The 21045-nt window shown below is 40.6% G+C and overlaps 3 protein-coding genes across 5 annotated transcripts in view; 2 read left to right on the top strand and 1 right to left on the bottom strand.

Annotated features, from left to right (window-relative positions):
* Positions 1-7265, top strand: part of btbd8 (BTB domain containing 8) — a 37962-nt gene extending 30697 nt beyond the window's left edge. For all 3 annotated transcript variants that reach the window (XM_050054830.1, XM_050054831.1, XM_050054829.1), the window contains exons 17-19: positions 844-968; positions 1047-2969; positions 6334-7265. In XM_050054830.1, the coding sequence (XP_049910787.1) occupies positions 844-968; positions 1047-2969; positions 6334-6833 (2548 nt within the window). In that variant the 3' untranslated portion in view covers positions 6834-7265. The remainder of the gene's footprint in view (positions 1-843; positions 969-1046; positions 2970-6333) is intronic.
* Positions 7266-8689: 1424 nt separating this feature from the next.
* LOC126396681 (protein SPO16 homolog) lies at positions 8690-10553 on the top strand. The gene is made up of 5 exons (XM_050054912.1): positions 8690-8794; positions 9023-9116; positions 9928-10099; positions 10233-10311; positions 10431-10553. The coding sequence occupies exons 1-5, from the start codon at positions 8729-8731 to the stop codon at positions 10536-10538; spliced, it is 519 nt and encodes a 172-aa protein (XP_049910869.1). The 5' UTR covers positions 8690-8728; the 3' UTR covers positions 10539-10553.
* A 67-nt stretch (positions 10554-10620) lies between these two features.
* On the bottom strand, positions 10621-20731 carry LOC126396680 (glomulin-like). Its single transcript, XM_050054911.1, has 18 exons — positions 20518-20731; positions 18982-19107; positions 18138-18248; positions 17941-18049; positions 16379-16628; positions 16003-16093; positions 15732-15898; positions 15582-15635; positions 15466-15496; positions 15284-15373; positions 15113-15154; positions 14929-15002; positions 12881-12965; positions 12646-12755; positions 11397-11460; positions 11182-11317; positions 11000-11094; positions 10621-10915 (listed from the first exon to the last, which is right to left on the bottom strand). Exons 1-18 carry the CDS (start codon positions 20560-20562, stop codon positions 10820-10822), a joined length of 1776 nt encoding a protein of 591 aa, XP_049910868.1. The 5' UTR covers positions 20563-20731; the 3' UTR covers positions 10621-10819.
* Positions 20732-21045: the final 314 nt, after the last annotated feature.

Below are 21045 nucleotides of genomic sequence, written 5' to 3'. Positions count from 1 at the left end.
AGGAGGTTAAAAGCAGCTGTGTAGCGTTTCCTGACAAGCCTCTTATCTGTCCTTCAAAGACGTTAAAAATATCCGTTTTACAATCTGCATCATCCAAACTCCATCTGTCGTGGGAGCACATCAATATTTAACAGTCTCCCTGGAAAGCAACCATGTAAGTGAGCCAATAAATAGCTGCTAGCCTAACAAAACACATCTCGGCTGAATCTCTGGAAAGCCTTCTTTTGTAAAGAAGCAGATGGTGCAGTTAACAGATTATATATATATGTATATGCATAGTATCAAAATTTAATTTTTCAGGATTTGTATTAGCTCTTGGCTGTGTACATGAAGATGCTCTGGGAGAACAGGTAACCTTGAACTACCCTCTAACCTAAATATAGGTAGCAAGACCAATCGTTTGTATGTCAAGTATTAAATAAACTATCATCATAATCTAAGGTTGATCCTGCCCTGGATAAATTCACCAAGATGTCAGGTAATAAAAAAATCCATCAACCTTGGGCACACAGCATATCTCAAACTGTAAGAAAACGTGCTCTCTGTTCTCTTGTTCCTCTGGTATATTTTGTTAAAAACCAGGGTAGAACATCCTTCTCAAGGACACAAGTAACAACTCGAAATTCTTTGATAATCAGCTCATGTCTCAGAGGCTTGTCCTTGACAAAATGGGAGAAGAAACTTTGCTGCCCCCCGCTGGTGCTAAATATTAATTCACGATTTACTTTCCCTGCAACACTCTCAGAAATCCCAGAGGTATTAATTATTGGGGATATTGTGGCGAAAGCATCTGTGGTCACTTTGTTGTTTCATGGTGTCTCCTGTCTGTTTCATCAACCACAGTCCTACCAATAAGTCAAGTGTGAGAGACGGTGGCAAAAGCAAGTCTGGTGCTGCAGAGAAAGTATCTACTGGAGGTGCAGCAGCGAGAGCAGACACCAAGGGAAGAGGCACACCAGAACACCATGGTGAGATGTTCAGCGTCTGCAAACGTCTGTCAGTATACGGAGGCAGTGTATTAACGTTTTGTTCTGTCTTTGCTTTAGCCTCAAAGCATGGATCCTCTATGAAGAAGCCAGCTTCCCCCAGGAAAGAAGACAGCAAGGACGGGTCGAAATCCTCAGCACCAGACAAAGCAGCCAGTGAAGCTCCTAAAAAGAAGATCACAAAGCCCGTTCCGGGGACTGGAGCCTCGACTAAATCCAGTGCTAAACCACCAAAAGCCTCTTCTGCCCCCGCCAAGCAATCTTGCGTAGGAGCTGCCAAGTCTGGACCAAAGCCCAAAAGTACTACTGAATTATCTGCGGAGAGAGCTTCTCCAAAATCGGGAGGAGCTTCCAAAACCTCAGCAGCCTCCAAGAAATCAGGAACTAAAGGAAAAGAGGTAGCGAATGGTAAAAATACAGACAGTAAAACTGAAGTTGCTCCAACTGAAAACACTGGTGATGTTGAAGTTTGTAAAGACAGTACAGAGATAGCGCTCTCTGACCAGCCTGCAGCACAGCCAATAAGCCAGGGCGAAGGCGATTCACTCAGCCTTCAGGTAGAATCGAGCCCGAAGAAGAGTCTCCAGACGACTGAAGTACAGTCAGAAAACACTAACAGTGCACCAGCAGCTAACAGCATCCCCCGTGTCAAAGCTGCCAATGCAGACACTCGCAAACAGACTGAAGGGAGTAAAGTGAAACAGTCTCAGAGCAATGTCATCCCTGCTCACATCAGTGGAGGGCAGGTTCAGGAGGTCAGCTCCCCAAATTCTCCAAAAGACACCGAACACCCCATAGACACCCCCTGCAGCATGGGAAGCACTGACACTCCCATAGAAGACTCTTGGAGCGGTATTCACCATCAGGTCAGCCCGGAGTCCGAGACTGGCAGCACACACACCACTTCCTCTGATGACATCAAGCCCCGCTCGGAGGACTATGACGCAGGAGGCTCGCAAGATGACGACTGCTCCAACGACAGAGGCGTTTCCAAGTGCGGCACCATGCGCTGCCACGACTTCTTGGGCCGCAGCAGCAGCGACACAAGCACCCCAGAGGAGTTGAAGATGTACGAAAGCGGCGCAGGGTTGAGAGTGGAGGTGCGGCTGCGTGGGCGAGACGCTGAGACCACCAGCGAGGAGGAGGGAGTTAGGCAGCGTCCTCGTTCCTGGTTGCACAGAGACGAGATCCCTGTGGAGGAGGAGCACTCAGAGGTGGAGGCCACTGTGACTGTAAAAAGCGTCCCCGACCACCAGCTCTTCTCCTCTGAGGAGGAAGAGGAAGACGAAGATGAAGAGGCAACGGAAGATGAGAGGTCTGAAGTTGAGGTGATTCCAGGTCAGGCTTCAGTGCCGCCAACTGAGCCCTCGCCACACTTTCAGGGGATCGTCAATCTTGCTTTTGATGACGACGGTGTGGACCAGGAGAACGACCAGCCCGACTACCAGTCGAGTTCCAACTTCCGTCGCTCAGTGTTGCTCTCTGTTGACGAGTGTGAGGAGCTGGGTTCAGAAGAGGGCGGCATCCAAACTCCACCTCAGCAGCCTGACGACGCTGTGACTCCTTGTGATGTTTTCGAGTCTGACGCCGCAGCTCCTCAGTCCAATTGTGCCCCTTCAGGTGACCAACAGAACCATCTACCATGCCATCAGGAAAGCGCAGACACAAAGCACGATGAGGAACAGGAAGAAAAATCCTCCATCTTCCTCACAGAGATCAAGGAGCCCATGCCAGAGGAGAGTAATCACATCCAGGCCGATGGAGTGAAGTCCAGTGGTCCTCTCCTGGATGCTGACACTAGAGACCTCCCTCCCCAGGAGCGCCCGTGCCACCTGGATCTGCGGCACACTGAACAATACAACGGAGCGCCGCGCAAAAATCACCCCAATCCCTCTGAAAGCAAGAAAGCTGATTTACATCTAGACTTAAATGAGCCTCAGCTGACAGGGGACTCTCCTGTACATGCTGCACAATCTCCAGCAGGTAATGTATGATCTACGGACCCTTCCTAGACCCCAAAGCCATCTCTTACCCCCAAACTCCATCAGTGAAGGTATAGCTTATCCCTGCAAGATTCATTCTCCTCTGCTCTGGTTCCTAGACCTTACCTACATCCAACATAAACCTATCCCTCTTTCAGAAAAAAGGATATAGTGCAGTAACTAATTAAAAATACAAGTTCAAATTCAAATGAAATCATCATATTTTCATAGCTGAAGCTTCCTCTCATTTCAACCCATCGATTGTGTAGCTGTTGTAAATTTGAATTTGCAACATCCATATCCTTTTAAAGATGGCGATTGGTCTCATCATAACAAATAACCTAAAGTGTACATTTAAAACAACTGAACTACCTTTAGTCAGAGGCGTTTAGGCCACGGTAACTCAGTTTACACAAAAAAAGGGGAAAGCAGTGTACATTTCACTAAGACTGATCATAGAATTGTATTTGTCAAAAAGAAATCTGCCTTGTGACAAGGCCTGTGACATAGATATACCAATGCACTTTTATGTACATAAAAATAAGATTTTTTGATTATTTTTGTCATTTCTTTTATGCAGTGGAACAGTCTTTGGCCCTTTTAAGCCATAGATAATTTGACATAGTTAAAGGTGCTTTACATATAATTTTAACATCAATATATCATCGCCAAATTAAATGTGGTTCGTCGGTATAATTACTTTAACAGTGACCATCGTTGAGATCACTTTATGTCTCATAGTGTTGTGATGAAGCTTGTGTTTCTTGAAATTTAGACAAAATTTTCAGCCCTGTTGCAAGAAGAAAATATGTTACATTTGTATGTTTTATTTCATATCAACATTTTTAAAGTACGTAGTATGTGGGCAAACTGCAGATTAAAGTTCAAGACCAACAAACAAAACCCGTAGCTGTGTTTCCACAGGGAATGTGTCACAGAAAGCAGTTGTTTTTTACTTAGACGTCACTGTGTTTCAGGCTGTAATAGTGGCACGATAAGTGGTTGTTTTAACAGAGACATCACTGTATTTCCAGCAGCTTTTTAGGCACCACACAAGTTTTTTTTGAGGGACCTCTGGCTGTGTTTTTCTGGCCGGGATAGTGTCATGAAAAGCGGTTGTTTTTTACAGAGACATTGCTGCATTTCCAGCCAGAATAGTGGCAGGAAAATCATTTTTTTTATAGAGACATCACTCGTTTCCTGCCGGGCCAAAAGAGGTTGTGTTTTAGCTTAAGTTATCACTGCATCTTCAGCAGCTTTTTAGGCATTAAACATGGCTTTTTTAAGCGATCCATAGCTGTGTTTCCACCAAGAATAGTGTCATTAAAAGCGTATTTTTTAATAAGACATTGCTGCGTTTCTGGCTGGCATTACAGAGACATTGCTGCATTTCCTGCCAGCATAATGCCATACATGTGGTTGTTTTTGACTGACATATCGCTGCATTTCCAGCTGGGGTAGTGCAACAAAAAGCGGTCTTTATTTACACACACAATGCTGTTTTCAGCCTGAATAGTGCCACAAAAAGCGGTTGTATTTTACAAAGACAACACTGCGTTTCTGACTGGGATAGTGCCACAAAATGTGGCTGCTTTTACCAACTCATCGCTGGGTTTTCTGTAATAGTGTCTCGAAAAATGGTTGTTTTTTACCGAGTCATTGCTGCATTTCCAGTGTGGATTGTGCTACCGCCACTTGGTATTTTAAGCCAAAACATGATATTTCCCTTACCATAACCAAGTGGTTTTTGTGCCTAAACAAAATCACACATTAAAATGAAGTTAAAAATAAAGTTTCAACGTATCCGTCACCTAATGTACAAATGTAAGGAACCTGTGGTTTGCAGAAACATACAGCGTCAACATTATTCTAGCAACTGGGTTTTCCATAAACTGCATTGCTCAGAAAATGTTGCTACGACTGTTGCTTTTCCTTTTGCTGTATTTTAAAGGATAAATCTATTTGGCTTTTCATTCATTAAACCATATCGAAAAACAAACATGATAAGAAACACAAGCTGGACCTTGTGTCAGTTGTCAGGTGGCGTCACTCGATGCTGCTCGACCTCTCAGTGATGGTCCTTTAGTTTACAGTAATTATATCAACATGTCAAAATAAATGTTAAAAGATGTGTTGATGTTAAAGTGTATATGTAGCACCTTTTTAAATTTGTGTTCAGGTAAATTACAAGCTAGTGATGATTTCTTTGAGATTTCTGTTACCTGACATCAAGGTAAAATACATGGTACAACACAGATGACACTAAACTGCCACTGCTTCTCAGAAAAGTGTGTTATACTGGGGAACTTTCCCCTTGCATCTCCTTGCTGTTTATTTTTATTTCTACTGGAGAATGTACTTGTTCCTGAGTTTTTTTGTTTGTTGTTATTTTTGCACTGCACACATGCATGCTGTTTACGTTATTTTGTCATTCCCCTCTTTCATTTTTGTTTATTTTTTCCATTATCCATCACCTTTTGTCATACCCAGTAGACTTATGTCTAGATGCATAGACATCCACTCTTAAAGAGAACCGTGTTTTGTTGTCTACAAGCTTTTGTTCAGTAGGTTTGTGTAGTGTCAGTAGCCTTCTTTGTGAAGTGTGTGATGTGTCTCTAGAGCAGCTTTCATAGTCCTGCCATGTCTCTCTTTTTTCACTGTCATATTCAGAAAAAGAAATCCTGCTGCACCATTACTGAGGGTCTATCCCCATGCAGACATGTAAATTATTTTGTTTTCAGTATCAAACAGTGATCAGTTACTTCATCTTTTGCCTTTTTTGAAATTGTTAAAAATAGAAAAACACAAAGAATGTCAAAAGAAACATGGTGGTGTGCCATCTTTTGTGCTACTAAGTAAAAGCACTGTTGCTTGCATTTTTTAGGTTTCTGTGACAGTATGTCAGTCTGTTCATTAGGTCTGCCCGCTCAAAGACCTGCACGTAAATCTCAAAACATATCACTGTTACTTGCTGACAAAATGCAACGTTCACTGGTGCTGGCAATGCATGGCTTACTTTGTTTGAACAGGTGGATAAAGAGATGCATTCCTCTGTGCACATTTGCCTTTAAGGCAACTATATACCCTTGATATCCATATTTGAAGTGATTGGTGAATTTCAAACTGGTGAATTTAAAATTGGCATCGCCATTTAACCAACCATAACGTCACTGCTTTCACACTGCTGTCCTCACCTAACTTCCCTATGGAATATCTTTTAAGGGACACAGTTGCATTAAGGGTAAACATTCAGTAATCAGTGTTTTATTGTAGTAGGCAGCGACTAGTCTCTGAAATGAAAAAGAAAAAGAACTGTGGAGGAATGAATCCGTTTGTCATTTTGCAGTATTGTCAATTGTTTTTAGGGGACAATGGTTGTGACAGATTGGATCAAACCTGCAAACATGACCGCCGGCCATCCAAAGCCCTCTCTCCCATTTACGAGATGGATGTGGGAGAAGCCTTCGAGCACTGCTCGGACAAGGACAGGAATGTAAAACTGAAGGCAGAGGAAGAAAAGCAGAGAGAGGACGATGACAAAAGCAATGAGTTTGCAGAGCGGGACTGGAGCCTGCTCAGGCAGCTCCTCTCGGACCACGAGTCCAATCTGGGCGTCATAAACCCCGTGCCTGAGGAGCTCAACTTGGCCCAGTATCTCATCAAGCAAACACTGTCGCTGTCACGTGACTGCCTGGACTCGCAGGCCTTCCTGTCCCCAGAGAAGGAGACCTTCAAACGCTGGGCGGAGCTCATCTCACCCATGGAGGACTCCTCCACCAGCATCACAGTAACCAGCTTCTCCCCAGAAGACGCTGCATCTCCACAGGGGGAGTGGACCATCGTGGAACTGGAAACACATCACTGACTGCACAGAGGAGAGCCTGCCGGACAGTTGACACCTTCTCTGGGAACTTTAAACGTATTTACATCAACTTTGTCTTAATTTATTATAATTTATAACCATATTCTGTCCTGACGTGTCTCTTTTCCTGGACTCTGCAAAAACTCTGGACTTTGCAGCAGCTTATTTGCATTCCTCATGATGCCCTCAGTGGACTGTTTCCTGACACAAGTGGGCTGTTATGCATGCTGATATTTTTGTATGTCTGACTGTTTAATTGATGTTGCTTCGAAGCTCTAGAAAAGAATAGAGTAAGAGAAAAATCATTTCTTTCTCATGGCAGTCTTCTGATAATATGGTGGACTGACGTTTCTTAAAGAAAAAACAATATCAGCCGACTGGCTTGCATTAGTGTCATATTGGAAATAAAGGTTTGTGTTTCTTGAAAAAATGAAACGTGGTCCTCACTGTCAAGTCATAGAGGAGTTGTCTTTTAAGGGGTGGGGGACACAGACATTCCGCACTGATATAGGTTTCATTTCAACATTGACCTTTTTCACAGCAGACACTTTGACATGTCATAGTAGCCCATCAATTTATGCTGTAAATGTCTGCAATTTTGTCAAAATAAAAATCCTCTGCTACTTTTGCATAGACAGATACACATTTTAAATACTGAGAAAGACGTGTCCCCTGCACCCCCCCACAATCTACATCTACGAAAGAAAGATCTGTATTTTAGTCCGTGACAATTTCATTTAATCTGTCAACACAACAGTGAGGAGGAATTGCTGCATGTATTTATTGAGAATGGGATGTCTACATGACTGAGTCAGTGGCCTTCACAGAGTGTTGTGTGTGTATTGTAATGCCTATTCTGAACTGCTTAAATTTTCCCCCCGACAAATACCTCCTATATTATAATAAAAAAATTCAATACATAAAACTAATACTGAAACTAATGAAAACTAAAGTAAAACTAAATATTTAAAAATGTTAAAAATAAACTGAAATGAGCAAAGACACTCCGGAAAGTGAAGGGCATTGAACAAAATTGAAAACAAAAATTAAAAACATATTGACCCTTTGTTATTTAAATATAAATAAATAAAAATGAAATAAAACTAGTACTTTAAGTATTACAAACTAAACTAAAACCAATATTTTTAAACAACAAAATTTAAACTGAAACGAGCAAACCCAATCTGGAACACTAAATTGAAACTAGAACAAAAATAAAAAACAAAATAATAAAAAAAGAAACTATAATTACTCCATAACATAATAACTATGAATGAACTCGGTCTGTTTAAAAAATAAATAAATGAATAAAATAACAATTACAGCAATAACATATTTGTTCATGCCAATAAAGCTATTTTAATTGAATAGATAAGATGGATAAATATTTAATATTTTTACTTGTATTTATTTATTTATTTATCTCTATTTCTAATTTATTTTATTTTTATTTATTAATTTTTATGAAATAATTTAGCAAAAACATATTTGTTCATGCCAATAAAGCTATTTGAACTGAATAGGTAGGTAGACAGATAGATACATATTTAATATTTTTATTTGTATTTATTTACTTATTTTTATTTCATCTTAATTTTTTTAAGACATACTTTGGCAAAAATATATTTGTTCGTGCTAATAAAGCTATTTGAATTGAATTATTTGATAGATAGATGGATATATAGATAGATAGATAGATAGATAAACATTGTTGGATTAAACCACAGCGACCTCTAGTGGATTTCTGTTAAACTAACAAAACAGGCGCTCGTGCTGCGTACACAGGTGTCTCGTGCGAATGATGCAGCGCGAGCTCAAAGCCAAATACAGTTTGTTGAGTTTGACGCTGTCATTATCAGAACTGCGCCATTAATTTCCCTTCCAGTGAGCGGTTGGTGATGGAAACACACAAAGAAACGACTCCTCAGTGGAAAACAACGGTTATAGTCAGCACCTCTCTCCAGGTACGTTACAGGGCTAACGTCTCAAACACTGTTCGATTCAATAACTAACGTGAACAATGTTTGCTAGCTACCTGACGTTAGCTAGCTTAACGCACAACCACCATAAACACAACGTGAGTACAGGTAATGACAGCTGGTGAAATGTTAACGTTACTCATTCAGCGTTTTCTGGCTTTTATCTGAATTTAGAATCTGCGTTAGTAAAATTATCTGTATTCGTTTTTCCAGAGCCATGGCACGGGCAGGATGCTAAGCGCGCAGCAGCACCGAATCAGGTTCTCAGACAGTGTTGAGTCCGGAGCCTTCATTTTCCCTCTGTCAGGTAAACCTGCTGTAGATAACTCATGGTGAGACTATAAGGCAAGGGGCCCCCCTGGGCACAGGCGTTTAAGGGGCCCCCAGCACACCTATGTAGGAGCAAGACACCCAGTCTGGAGGAGACACAAAACTGCGTCGTTTATAGTCATCTTGTATATCCTAGTGGTTGTTTGATGTGTCTTTTGGTCGTTTTGTGTGTCTTTGCATGTCTTGTAGTCATTTGGTGTGTCTTTGTGGTCGTTTGGTGTGGCCTTGTGTGTCTTGTAGTCATTGGGTGTGTCTTTGTGATTGTTTTGTGTGGTTTGTGGTCGTTTGGTGTGTCCTTGTGTGTCTTGTAGTTGTTTGGTGTATCTTTGTGGTTGTTTTGTGTGTCTTGTAGTCATTGGGTGTGTCTTTGTGATTTTTGTGTGTGTTTGGTGTGTCTTTGTGGTGGTTTTATGTTTCTGTGTGTTTCATTTGTCTTTGTGGTTGTTTTGAGTCTCCTGCTGTCTGTGTTGTTGTTATGTCTCTTTCTAGTTTCTTTTTCTCTTTCAATGTACTTCAAAATAAAGTGTGTTTTTTACAGACCTCACAAGTGAGTCACTTGTGGTCTATTAAGAGTGAACCCCCGACCCACCAGTTGGGAACCACTGCCCTATAGAACCCTCTCCACTACACTTGCCTCACATGATTAAACCCAGTATATAACATACAGTAATACTTCGATAGGCTGCCCTTGCATCCTTCTCAAAACTTAGATGGTGCATATTCTTTATGATCCGTTTAAGCTGTAATTTGCATTTTTAATTTGAGATATTTATTAATTACTTGCCTAGGTACGGCATTTCTGTTGGTTGACCCTCAAGACCTCCTGGAGAATTTTGAGGAACCTGGACTCATTGAGAGGATCAAAACTTTTGTGCAAGTACACCGGAACAGCTTTCTACTTCTGTACGCCCCCTTTAATGGGAAAAAGGAGTTGGAAATCTTGTCAGTGATTCAGCACAGGTAGATAAATGGCTGTGCTGTGTCTTTACGAATTCACTTCCTCAAGTTGTCACCCTTGTTTTGCTTGATGTACACAAACATTACATAGTCATAGTGATTCTTAGATTTATAATATTTTTTTTTTCTCTTTCAGATTCTTTGGCAGCAATCTCAGGATCCTGCCTGTGCGAAACAATGCTGAGATTGTCAAAGGAATGTTGACAATCGCCAAGGTAAAGATAGCAGCAGCAGGCAGTGCACACAAGTTACTTGGTAATTCTGGATAACAAATTAGGCATGCTGTTGTTACTTGATGACACTTTGAAGTAAGCCAAGGCTCATTTATCTGCAGGCCACCAGTAAGCCCCACGTGGACAGTATCCGTGACCGGATGTCTCTGGCTCGGGCTCACATCATTGAAAGCAGTCCTGTGTGGGAGATGCTAAGAGACATTCTTTAAAGCTAAGCATATGATCCAGCATTTATTCCACACACTTAACACTTGGGTTGTTTTATTTGATGCTAACCAGTACAAGCTTTACTTGGAAAATATACAAAAGCAGGTTTAAAAGATGTGTTTCAATATGTTAGCACAGTTTAATCTATTTTTTATATTCTTACAAAAACTTTGGTGTAGAAAAAAGAATTTATTCAACAAGTGTTTTTTGTAACAGCAAATATATTAAAACAGCATTTCTGAAAATAGCCCAGCGGTCTGAAGTGACACTTGAGCACCTCGATTTAGTTTAGGATCTTCAGCTTTTCCTCTGCGATCTCTTCGATGCGGACTATAAGACTCTCCATCAGGTCAAATGTCACCAAAGCACTCTGCAACACCTGCAAGGCATGAGAATAGTCAGTGTGCTGGTTCTACAAAGGCCAGAATTAAAATATAAATTATAGGAGAGAACGTTTCCGTACCTGGTTCTGGACCTCTGGGGACATATTGGACACTTTCTCATGTTTCACTGTTATGCTTTTGACTAATCTGGTGGATCTGGCAGCATCTCTGGCTTCTGAGGAGGGAAATAGAGATAGTTCCACCATTTGTGCAAGGTTACTCCAAAGTCATTTTGTTCTACAGATTAGAAGCTAATGCCTACCTCTTGCTTTTAGCTTTTGATCCTCCCTCAGTGCCTTCAGTTCAGCCGAATGATATCCTCTTGATATGCTGATACACACACGCAGCATTTTTAGGTATTCGTCTTTGATCCTGCACAGCTCTTCCCACACAGCTGTCTGTAGGTAGGAGGAGTAGATCATCAGCTCTCTGCATTAACCAGGCTGGCAGTGAAAGTACTGAATTAGGCTGACTTACATTGCTCCTCAGTTCTTTGTCTCTGATGACGAGGTAGCGTAGAAGATTCAGACTCTCCATTATCCTGGATGAACAAAGACAGGGCATTGCTTCATGGCTCAGTCTGGATGAAGTGTCCCAGCTGTCACAATGTCAGACCTTTGTCTTTAAGTCTCAGTAAGCAAAATTGCTAGAAAGTCGAGATTGTTTTGCAAATGGTAAAAGTAGCCACGGAGGTCTGTAACTTAAAGTGTAGGTCCATTATTTTTTGTTTATTTCTTATGAGGTTTTAATGCCATTCTGTTTCTCCTCAGCAGTGTTCCTTATGTATTCAAATCTGAACAATCAAGTGGTTGAAGTACTTGTTTTAGCGTCTTTGTCACTAAGCCAAGTCTTCTTTAAGAGTTGTGTGTTATCAGTCTTCCAAATTAGCTATATTCCTCCGACCCCGTAACTGGCACGAAAGCTGTTGATGCCAAGTTTGAATCCGAAAGTAATACAATAACACTAACAAACTAATTAATCGAGGCAGCGGCAGACCAGCAACTCCCATGTTCTGTGAGTTAAAATTACTGTTTCTGTCAAAGGAGTCTGGCGGATTTAAAGAGAGCAATATAACTGCCTCAGTTCCCTCCACCTTTCCAAACTGGGAACATTTGGACTGCCATTTACTCAAAGTAATACACTGACAATGGATAAGAACCTCAGAGAACCCCATTTCAAATAATCTGAACTAACCTTTCAGTTACCATAATTATCAGCACTCTAACTTATATAGCTGCTTGTCGTTAATGGCTGAGTGGGTGTTTCCATTAGAAAAACCCACAAAGGAACGCAGATGGAGTTGACCTTTAAATAAAGCTGAAATGGATAGTGCCACATACGTTTCTACATCCAAATCTACATTAATTTAGCTCCATATGACATGAAATGTAGCCTTTATTTTAGTTGTACATTTGATTTTCCATATCTCTAACGTAGAACGAAACATATTGGAGATGCATATTTAGAGCTGGCATCATTTTCATGTATGTGGTTTGTGATTTGACTAAATAAAAATACTTATGTGTAAAATTTGAAGAATGTCTGACTTTGGTGGCTGTCCTCAATTCGTGTCTCAGATAGCCAGAAAGCCTCCAAAATTTGCGGCATTCTTTGGAAAATGGTAACTCTATGTTTTCTGTAGTTAATGGATTATACCTGGTGTAGACTTAAAAGTAACAAATGCGCTGGCATGTCTGAATGTTAAGCTGTTGTACATGTTCCTTACCTGTCCATATTGTTAAGTAAATCAGTCTCAGCACCTTGCGGCAAACAGAAAACCAGTCCCAGCAACGAGAGAAACTCCTCCCCCAGGAACCATTTATTGGCATTACCCGGCTGGAGGAGCAAATGAAGATTAAACACCTCCAAATAAAATCATCAAATACAAAGGCAGGGTCTTCTTAATTCTTACAGAATATAGCCATGTGACATTTGTAAGCCCAAGTCTTCTTTCACCTCACCTCCATAGAAAATTCAACTTGACTCCTGATGTTCTTCACTATGTAACTCTCTACTCCCGCATGGTTGCTGGTTTTTAACATGCACCTGCAACGGAAAATATGTGTTTCCTTAATAGTTTTCAAATCAGTGTAAGATAAGATGTAGGTACAGAAAAAGAACACAGCAAATAAAGATAGAATATAAATTAGAAATGTACATATAGGTAAATCTGTCAAATTATGTTAAAACATGCCCAACAGCTTAACACTGGAGCACAATCAAGGGTAACTTCGGTGTACTTCAGCTTGGACCCTATTTTACAGTTTTTTTGTTTTTAAGTGACTAATTGTAACAACAGCTATTAAAATTTGTCCAGTAGTAAGCGAGACCACTGCAGTAGCAGTATCGAAACAGGCTGCAGTGTCTCAACTCGGGGCATTTACATCCACTGAAAGTGCTTGATTTTGTCACTGACAGGCTCAAATTGGTATTCTAAGTGTCCAACAACATTATGGACGTATCTCTACAGAGATAGACCTCTTTTCTAAAGAGTACAATGCTTTTTTAAAAAAACAGAAATGGCCCTGAAATCGCTATTGTCAAACCCACCAGACTCTATTGAAATAAACAGTAATTTTATCATCATAAAACACACTTCATTCAAAGTCCACAGATGCGAAATGAAACTCTTGAAAGCTGTCTTGATTTGTCTCTGCACTGTTCCAGCAGTCACCAACTGTGGTTTGGTTGAAATAAATCCATAATGCACCCAGTTAGAGGTGATAATGTGCTGGCTCTCAACACTAAAATGACTGAAACAAAAAGGATCTTACTCTAACAGAAAGATCTATCTGTGTAGAAATCCCTTCCATACTGATGTCGGACACTTACAACAACAATCCGAGCCCGTCAGTGGCAAAAACAAGCACTTTTAGTAGATGTTAATTGATGGTGCTCAATGTCCGCAGAGATTGCAGCCTATTTTGCAGGTGCTGACTGCAGCTGTCTCACTCAGTACTAGACCAGTTTAAAAAACTGTTGTTCCCATTAAGCCCTATTCAGACGGGATTAGTTTAACGTGGAGACGTGGGGTTAAGTAATTATTACCAGGGATTTTAGTCCTGTCCGAATGCGCCATGTCTGTAATCATTATGGATAATGTCAGTAAAAATTACTTTTACCTTCTGTAAAACGGTCTGGAGAAAACACCTTGGGTAATATTAATCCTGTACGAACGCAATCCTCTGTAAAAATGTATGTAAATATTTTGTCGCGTCCTGTTTACAACCATTTTCCCGTGTTTACAACTAGTTTTCCGCATTTTTTTGATGATGGAGGCGCTTGAAGAAGCATTCAGTGTTGTCGACAGTCGTGATAGTGGACATTCTTCTAATGATCGCATAGCCCTACGTGGGAGACGAATCAAAAAGGTCGAGAAGAAAGCACTTTTCAGAGCCACGAGACTTCTGGTTGTGTTAGGTAGGCCTAATATAAATCCATATTGCGAATCGTTGTGTACACACAATCCTGATCATGGGCAATATTTCACATTGGGCTAATCATTAATTATTATTATCGTAAATGTAACACATACAGGAAGCAACGTAGCACGCACATGCCGACAGGGAGGTGACGCGACGCAGTTACCACTCCCATCTCTGGTAGAATTACGGAGATTTCTTGTCCCGTGCGAATCAGACATTTATATTACAGACATCCTGTGGTAAACTGACATTAGTCCACATCCATATGTAAAACTAATCCTGTCCGAATAGTACTTTAGTCACTTTGACAGAGGAACATGGGAAAATAGGGTCCAGGTTGGAAAAAGTCACCCTTTAAATGTGATGTATTGTTGAAAAGTTGGAAAATAGGTTGTAGCATGATGAAAAAAACAGCTGCAGTTTAAACTAGGAAGAATGTATTAAAAATACAATATAAAACAGATACCAAAAAGTATTCTGTGTAAGTTTGATAACTTATAAAGATCAAAATATAGTAGATTTTAAATGTGAAGTGGAACATGTAGTCTTATTCATATGCATGAATGTTAGATTTGGTCTCTCACCTGAAGAACTTGTGCTTTGCTTCGAGATCTAATTTATTGATGAAGAGCTGGAGAACTTGTAGTCCAGATTCTCTCTGGGGAAGCAGTGATCATACAAAAAAAAAAAAAGAAAACTCAACGAGTTGTTGTGTTTCACAGATGTAGAGTACATCCCTCTCATCAAGCATAATTGCCCTCTACTCACCAAATGCTGCATTGGGCAGTCAGTAAGAAGTTGCCGCAGGCTCTGTGAATTCAAGCACACATCAAGTCACAGATAGGTCAAAATTACTCATAAAGTTTATGAATTCATATCATCTCCACCTGTACATCAGTGTGCCAGCTGGCCCACATTGCATTGGTGTGGTTGTCTTACCTGTGGTACACTGTAGAAGCTCTTCAGTTCCTGTAGACTCACGGGAAGGCTGTTGTCCTGCACGCTCTCCAGGCTTTTTGAATACAGCGCCTGAGTGAAAATACACAATTAAGCCCAAGTAAGCCCTCAGTTTTCTGCTTTCATTCATCTCTAAAACTTTCTGCACATTGATGTGGCCTTACCAGTCCTTTGAGCAAATGTGATTCCTTTTTGCTGTTAAAGAAACAAAAATACACGATGAAATCAGTCATTTTGAAACAGGAATTTATATTCAGTTCATATTGTACTGACAGCATACATGCTGAGGAGGTGATTGATGTATTCCATGTTGCACTGAAGAACGAATACAGGACTGGAACAGAAGGAAACAGTGTCATGTAAATAGTTTGTCACAGGACAACAAAATGAACATCAAGCTGACCACATTTATGGCTTTTCAGTATTTCACCTGAATACTGCCGGAAAGCTGTCGATGGTGATAAGCTGGACAAACAGTAGATAAGCCAGACAAGCTCTAGACTCCTTTGACTGACTGTCGTCCGTCTGGGGGCTTTTCTTTAGAGGGCTGAAGAACAGGAGCTCTGACAGAGACTCTTGGATTGCAGGTAGTGTGACCTGTGATGCACAGTGAAATTAAGTGCCAAAATCCTGTTGAAACACCACCTACTGTTCAATTGCTTTCTGCCCTTTGATAGAAAATAGGAAAAACTCGCTTATACCATTATCTCTGTTGCAAAGAGCCACAGTGACGATTTTCTGTCTCGGTTCAGTTCAGCCTCGAGCAGAGGGTCCCTCAAGCTCCTCATGCAGCTGCAGATAATCATAACCATAGCCTTTTCTAATTATTTTGTCATTGACACTTCTACTGTAAGATTAATATTTTAACTTCATATGAAAAGTGGTCAAGTTCGTTTAGCTTTTCCTTACCATAGCTGGAAGAAAAAATAAAAAAATAAACTAAAACATTGCTAAAAATGAACAACGATTGACACATAGATAGAAAAACTACAAACAAATGAAATATCTCCAATAATAATTTAATAACATCCCATTACTCTGCCTTTAACCCAAAAAAAAACCGAGACAAAAACCTACAACTTGAGCAGCTCAGTCCTTAGCTCCTCATTCTCAGAGGTGGCAACATAGCTTCCATTTTTCCTCTTCACCTCCTCAATGAATGGCTTCGTAAACGCAGCCAAGGCATTACAGCAGCGACACAGACCGTGCTCATCAGCCTCCGCCTGCCGATGGGTGTAAGGCACAGGCAGGCGAGTCAGCTGCTTCTGCAGGGCGGCCAGAACCAAACCCACACTCGCTGCCTTTCTGTCATCCAGCTGAAGCAACACTTTACAAAACACAAGGCTGTTGTTAGTGTCAGTGTGCAGCAGGGGGAGCCAACCCCCATATTTTAAACAACTGTATTCTCTTGATTGGCAGTAAACTATCAATGAACACATATAGATGTTTAATAAGCTTATACTCAGTTGCCAGTTTATTAGGTACACTCCTCCCCTCATGAATGTCGTAATGTTTAGTTTTTGTTGAAAGGTGTTGATTCAACTGAATGGTCATGTTGGAGGCTGCAGTTTGTGCTGCTGGTGAGTTGTATTGCATTATACTGACAGGTGTGTCTATTATTTTGTTCACCACATTTAACTACCAGAAACACATCTCCTCTACCTAATAAACTGGCAACTGACTATTACAACTACAGTGCATCCATTGAGCTGCATGATTAATAATGTTCCTAGATATATTTGTTGCAGAAATAAATTAGTAAATCACTTGATAAATAGAGTAATATGACATTATTTTCCCCCCCAAAAAAGGAAGAATTTGTCAGTCAACCAACTGGGGAAAAGTTGCCCTTCGAAGAAAACATTGCTGTCAGTTGACCAAACTTTGAATGACCAAGAAATGCAAAAAGAATTGTATAAATAAAATGATAAGTTTTAGGAACATGATAGGTGGTACATGCAAGAAAAATAAATACAATTATAGATAAAATAATAATAATAATAATGATGATGATGATGATGATAATAAATAATACATTTTAAATTAGATAAAAAAAGAATGTAAAATAAATAAACAATTAAAATAGGAAGGTACACCAATAGGGGATTAATACGGTAAATAAATAAATAAAGACGCAAATTAAAACATAATCAATTTATGTTACATTTCATCAATGCTTACATTTATTTTTCATACTATTTTCGGGACATGTATTGGCATTTACATTTTTTTCATTGAGTCATTTATTTTTGATTTTGGCAGCTAATATCAAGGAATATAAATATATATATATATATATATATGTATATATATATATATATATTTTTTTTTTTTTTTTTAAGCAGTATAAGCACTTGCAGTATGCGTTATAAGAGTTGCTATAGGCCCTCGTACATTTCTTTATGTCTCTCTGTCTTCAGAAATTCCGAGTGTGATAGTTTTTGCATGATGGTCCTTTACATATAGAGATTATGAGCAAATGCAATATTTCACTTTGTAAAGTATTTAAATTGTTGGTATAATACACAGTATTGACATAGGACAATGTAAACTGTTTTCATGCATTATTCAAGAGTTGCAGGTGTCATAGAAAGCGCGAGTGTGAGTAAGTAATAGCATTGAATCAAGAGCTCTGTCACCTGTTTGAAGATGTGGAACAAGGGCTAAAATGGTCTCAGAAATGGTGCCTGGATCAATGTCTTCAACAAGTGCCAGCAAGCTATGCAGGAGTTCATCTGGTCTGCATGTCTAGACGACAGAACAGACATTAAACATTATGTACACGATGTATAGAAAGGATCATGTCACATTGTATAGGTGAATTTTTGGTACGTACCTTGGTCAGATGTGTGATGGCAGCCTGGCAGTGATCAAGACTCTTCTCTTTCTGAACCACTTCATTTACAAGAGGCGCAATGAGCACACAGCCCATAGACTTCACAATCCCCTAAGTACAAAAGAGTAAACAATGAAAGTCTCCGCACGTTACAAGAGCAGAATTTATTGATTTGAAATGTACCAACAGAACACTATATCTATTTTTGACTTTACATTTTGAGAGTCTCCGATGCTTTGCTGAAAAGAAAAGTTAGAACCACATACACATACATGATGGGTTGTGCAGTTTACTGGTTGTGCTCTGGCTTTTAAAAGTATCTCCCCCAATGTCCAGGGTTTATTCTCTACGTTCAAAGCCAGGGATTTCTCATTTGATAATCAATCATTCGAACCTCTTGAGATTGCTTTGGCCTCAAAAAGAAGAAGGTGTATGAAATGACGCATACTTCTAAAAGTACGTTGCACACGACTACGTGAAGCGTGGAGAGATGGGACAACCAAGGGCACTTAGAGGAGTGCCATATTGAAGAGGGTTATCAGTGGAGCGAGAAATCTGACTGAATATCCGCTTGTTTCCTCCCCACACCTTCGGGTCAAGAGGCACAGAGTGGTGGCTGCATTTTAATGTTTAGCATAGTTTGGTAGTGGGGAAGTGGCTGCTGCTGTTCGCTTCGGTAGATACAGTATGTGGCTGTTGTTGCTCAGGAGGCTGCTGTGTGACTGTGTATGTGCTTTAAGCGCTGTATGACAGATTAACACTGTCACTGTCACTTCATATGTGTGAGGTGTGAGCTCTATGAGTCGAGGTGGAGAATAAAGCAGATCTGGCAGAGGAGAAATACCTGGTTTTTCTCATCGTGAAGGAATTTCAGTAGTTGAGCGCTGTCACCCTGGGTGAGACAGGCAGATCCTAAATTCTTGAACTGCTGGTAGTCCTCGGGCTTCAATTTGTCCTCTGGAGTATTTCGCTAAATATGAGATGGAGGCAGGACACCTGTTATTTATCACGCAGATTTTCATTCTGAGCATAAACCATATGAAACAAAATTTGAAAGCTGGGGTAGAAAGTGTTTTGGGCATCATTGGGCAAAAACTCCATAATAAACTTGGAGCATATTGTAATTAAAGTGGTCTGAGAAAAAACTTCTGCATGCTGTCTTGGCTTGTCTTTTTTAGGCTTTAGAAAATCTAGCCCCTGATGGGAGACTTTGGCTAATCACCGGTCATTTTGGAAAGATTGCGCACCCACTGGCTGTTCTACAAATGCAGATGCATGTGCGTGTCCCTTCAGATGGTGAAAGTCTGATTCAGTTCAAACTAAAAATGATCTAAAAGAGACTCTGACATTGAACTTAATGAAACCATCAACTGAATGAAAGAAAATGTCATCGCCACTGTTACATCACCAATTAGTTTGTGGACTCCTGTTTTAAAGCCTCGATATGCCTTCACCATTTTGGATTTTTGGAGTCAGAAGTAAACATATTTGGACAACAGGGTGGAGCTGTGGCTGAGCGAGGGATGGATCTGACTTAGAGCCCGAGATGATGTCACTCACAGTGGCCACACCCTTAATTATGACATGGGGTCTATGGGGATTGACTGGCTTCTGGAGGCAAATTTGCAGTTCCTAGGATACTGAAGGAATGACCCACCCTACACTCCCTATGATTGGCTTGTACTTATTGCCTTCGCTGTTTGGAGTGGGATTGGTTAGGTTAGGGTAAGAATGTCAGGCTAAGCCAGTCAGAGGCAGAGTAAGGGCCATTCCTTCACCATCCTAGGATTCACAAATTTACCTTCTGGAGCCAGCCTCAAGTTGCCATTTGAGAAACTGCAGTTTTTGGCACTTTGCCGTTGGCTTTGTTGCTCAGACCCTGGGGTTGCTATTGCTAATAGCTTAGCCTTCTGCTAACCGAAGCCAAAGGCTTGTGGCTGCAGCTAATTCAAGTTCATGTTTATGTAGCTAGCAAGAGACTCAATCACAATGTGTTCTCTGAAAGATCTTTACAGGCCTACAAGTTTGCAAGGAAAACAGCATGGTATCTCTCATAGCATTGCTACCTTAGAACGGCATCGCAACGATTGAAATGAATGACAAGTACTCGTGCAGGTTACTGTATGAAGCGTGTGCATATGCCTGTGCTCGTCTGGTGGGAGGGGCCTTTTCCCCAAAACTGCCTGCCCCCGCTTTAATTCAATAGAATCTTATACCAGTTCTTGTTGAGTGTGACACCATCAACTCATTTATCGAAATGGGTGATGGATTTCTTAAAAGTGTACCCTTCAAAAGTTCCCCTCACGTGAAGGTCACACTCTGAGGTATCATTATGACAGGTGATAAATTGCACTACAGTGATAGAATATTGTTTACTTACCCATCTCTGGATCATGTCATTCACCTGATCTTCGTTCATCATCATCAGTGTTTCCCCTCCACGCGCAGGCAATCCTATTATCAGTATGTCTTTATTCTTAACGCTCCACAACAGACGCTGTGGCAGCTGTAAGAACTAGTGTCAACGGCAGTATCAAAATGACCAAATGTGAAGCTCTCGGTGTCCCGAGGGAGAGAGACAGATTCGGTCTGTATGGAACCCCAACATAAACCTCTTATCTCCCTTTGTGCTTGACATGTAATAGGATTAAACCAGAGCGCTTCTGTGTGGTCACAGAAAAACGTGGAAGTGTCTGGAAGGATCCAGTCCAATAGTGCTTTCAGTTCTGTAGAATAAATAGCGCAGAGGTGGTCACGCTTTGGAAACACCCCAAATATATTGCACCAGGGACCCGTCTCTAAATAGCTGAGTAATCCAGTGAAAGTGCACTAAATGTGTTTGTATCTAGCACGCTCTGCTACCCACTAACACATCCACTCACTGAAATATGTGACTGATTTCCTGTGC

The sequence above is a fragment of the Epinephelus moara genome, chromosome 10 (assembly GCF_006386435.1).
Source record: "Epinephelus moara isolate mb chromosome 10, YSFRI_EMoa_1.0, whole genome shotgun sequence".
NCBI classification, from domain to species: domain Eukaryota; kingdom Metazoa; phylum Chordata; class Actinopteri; order Perciformes; family Serranidae; genus Epinephelus; species Epinephelus moara.
This window is presented reverse-complemented; position numbering and strand designations above follow the sequence as displayed.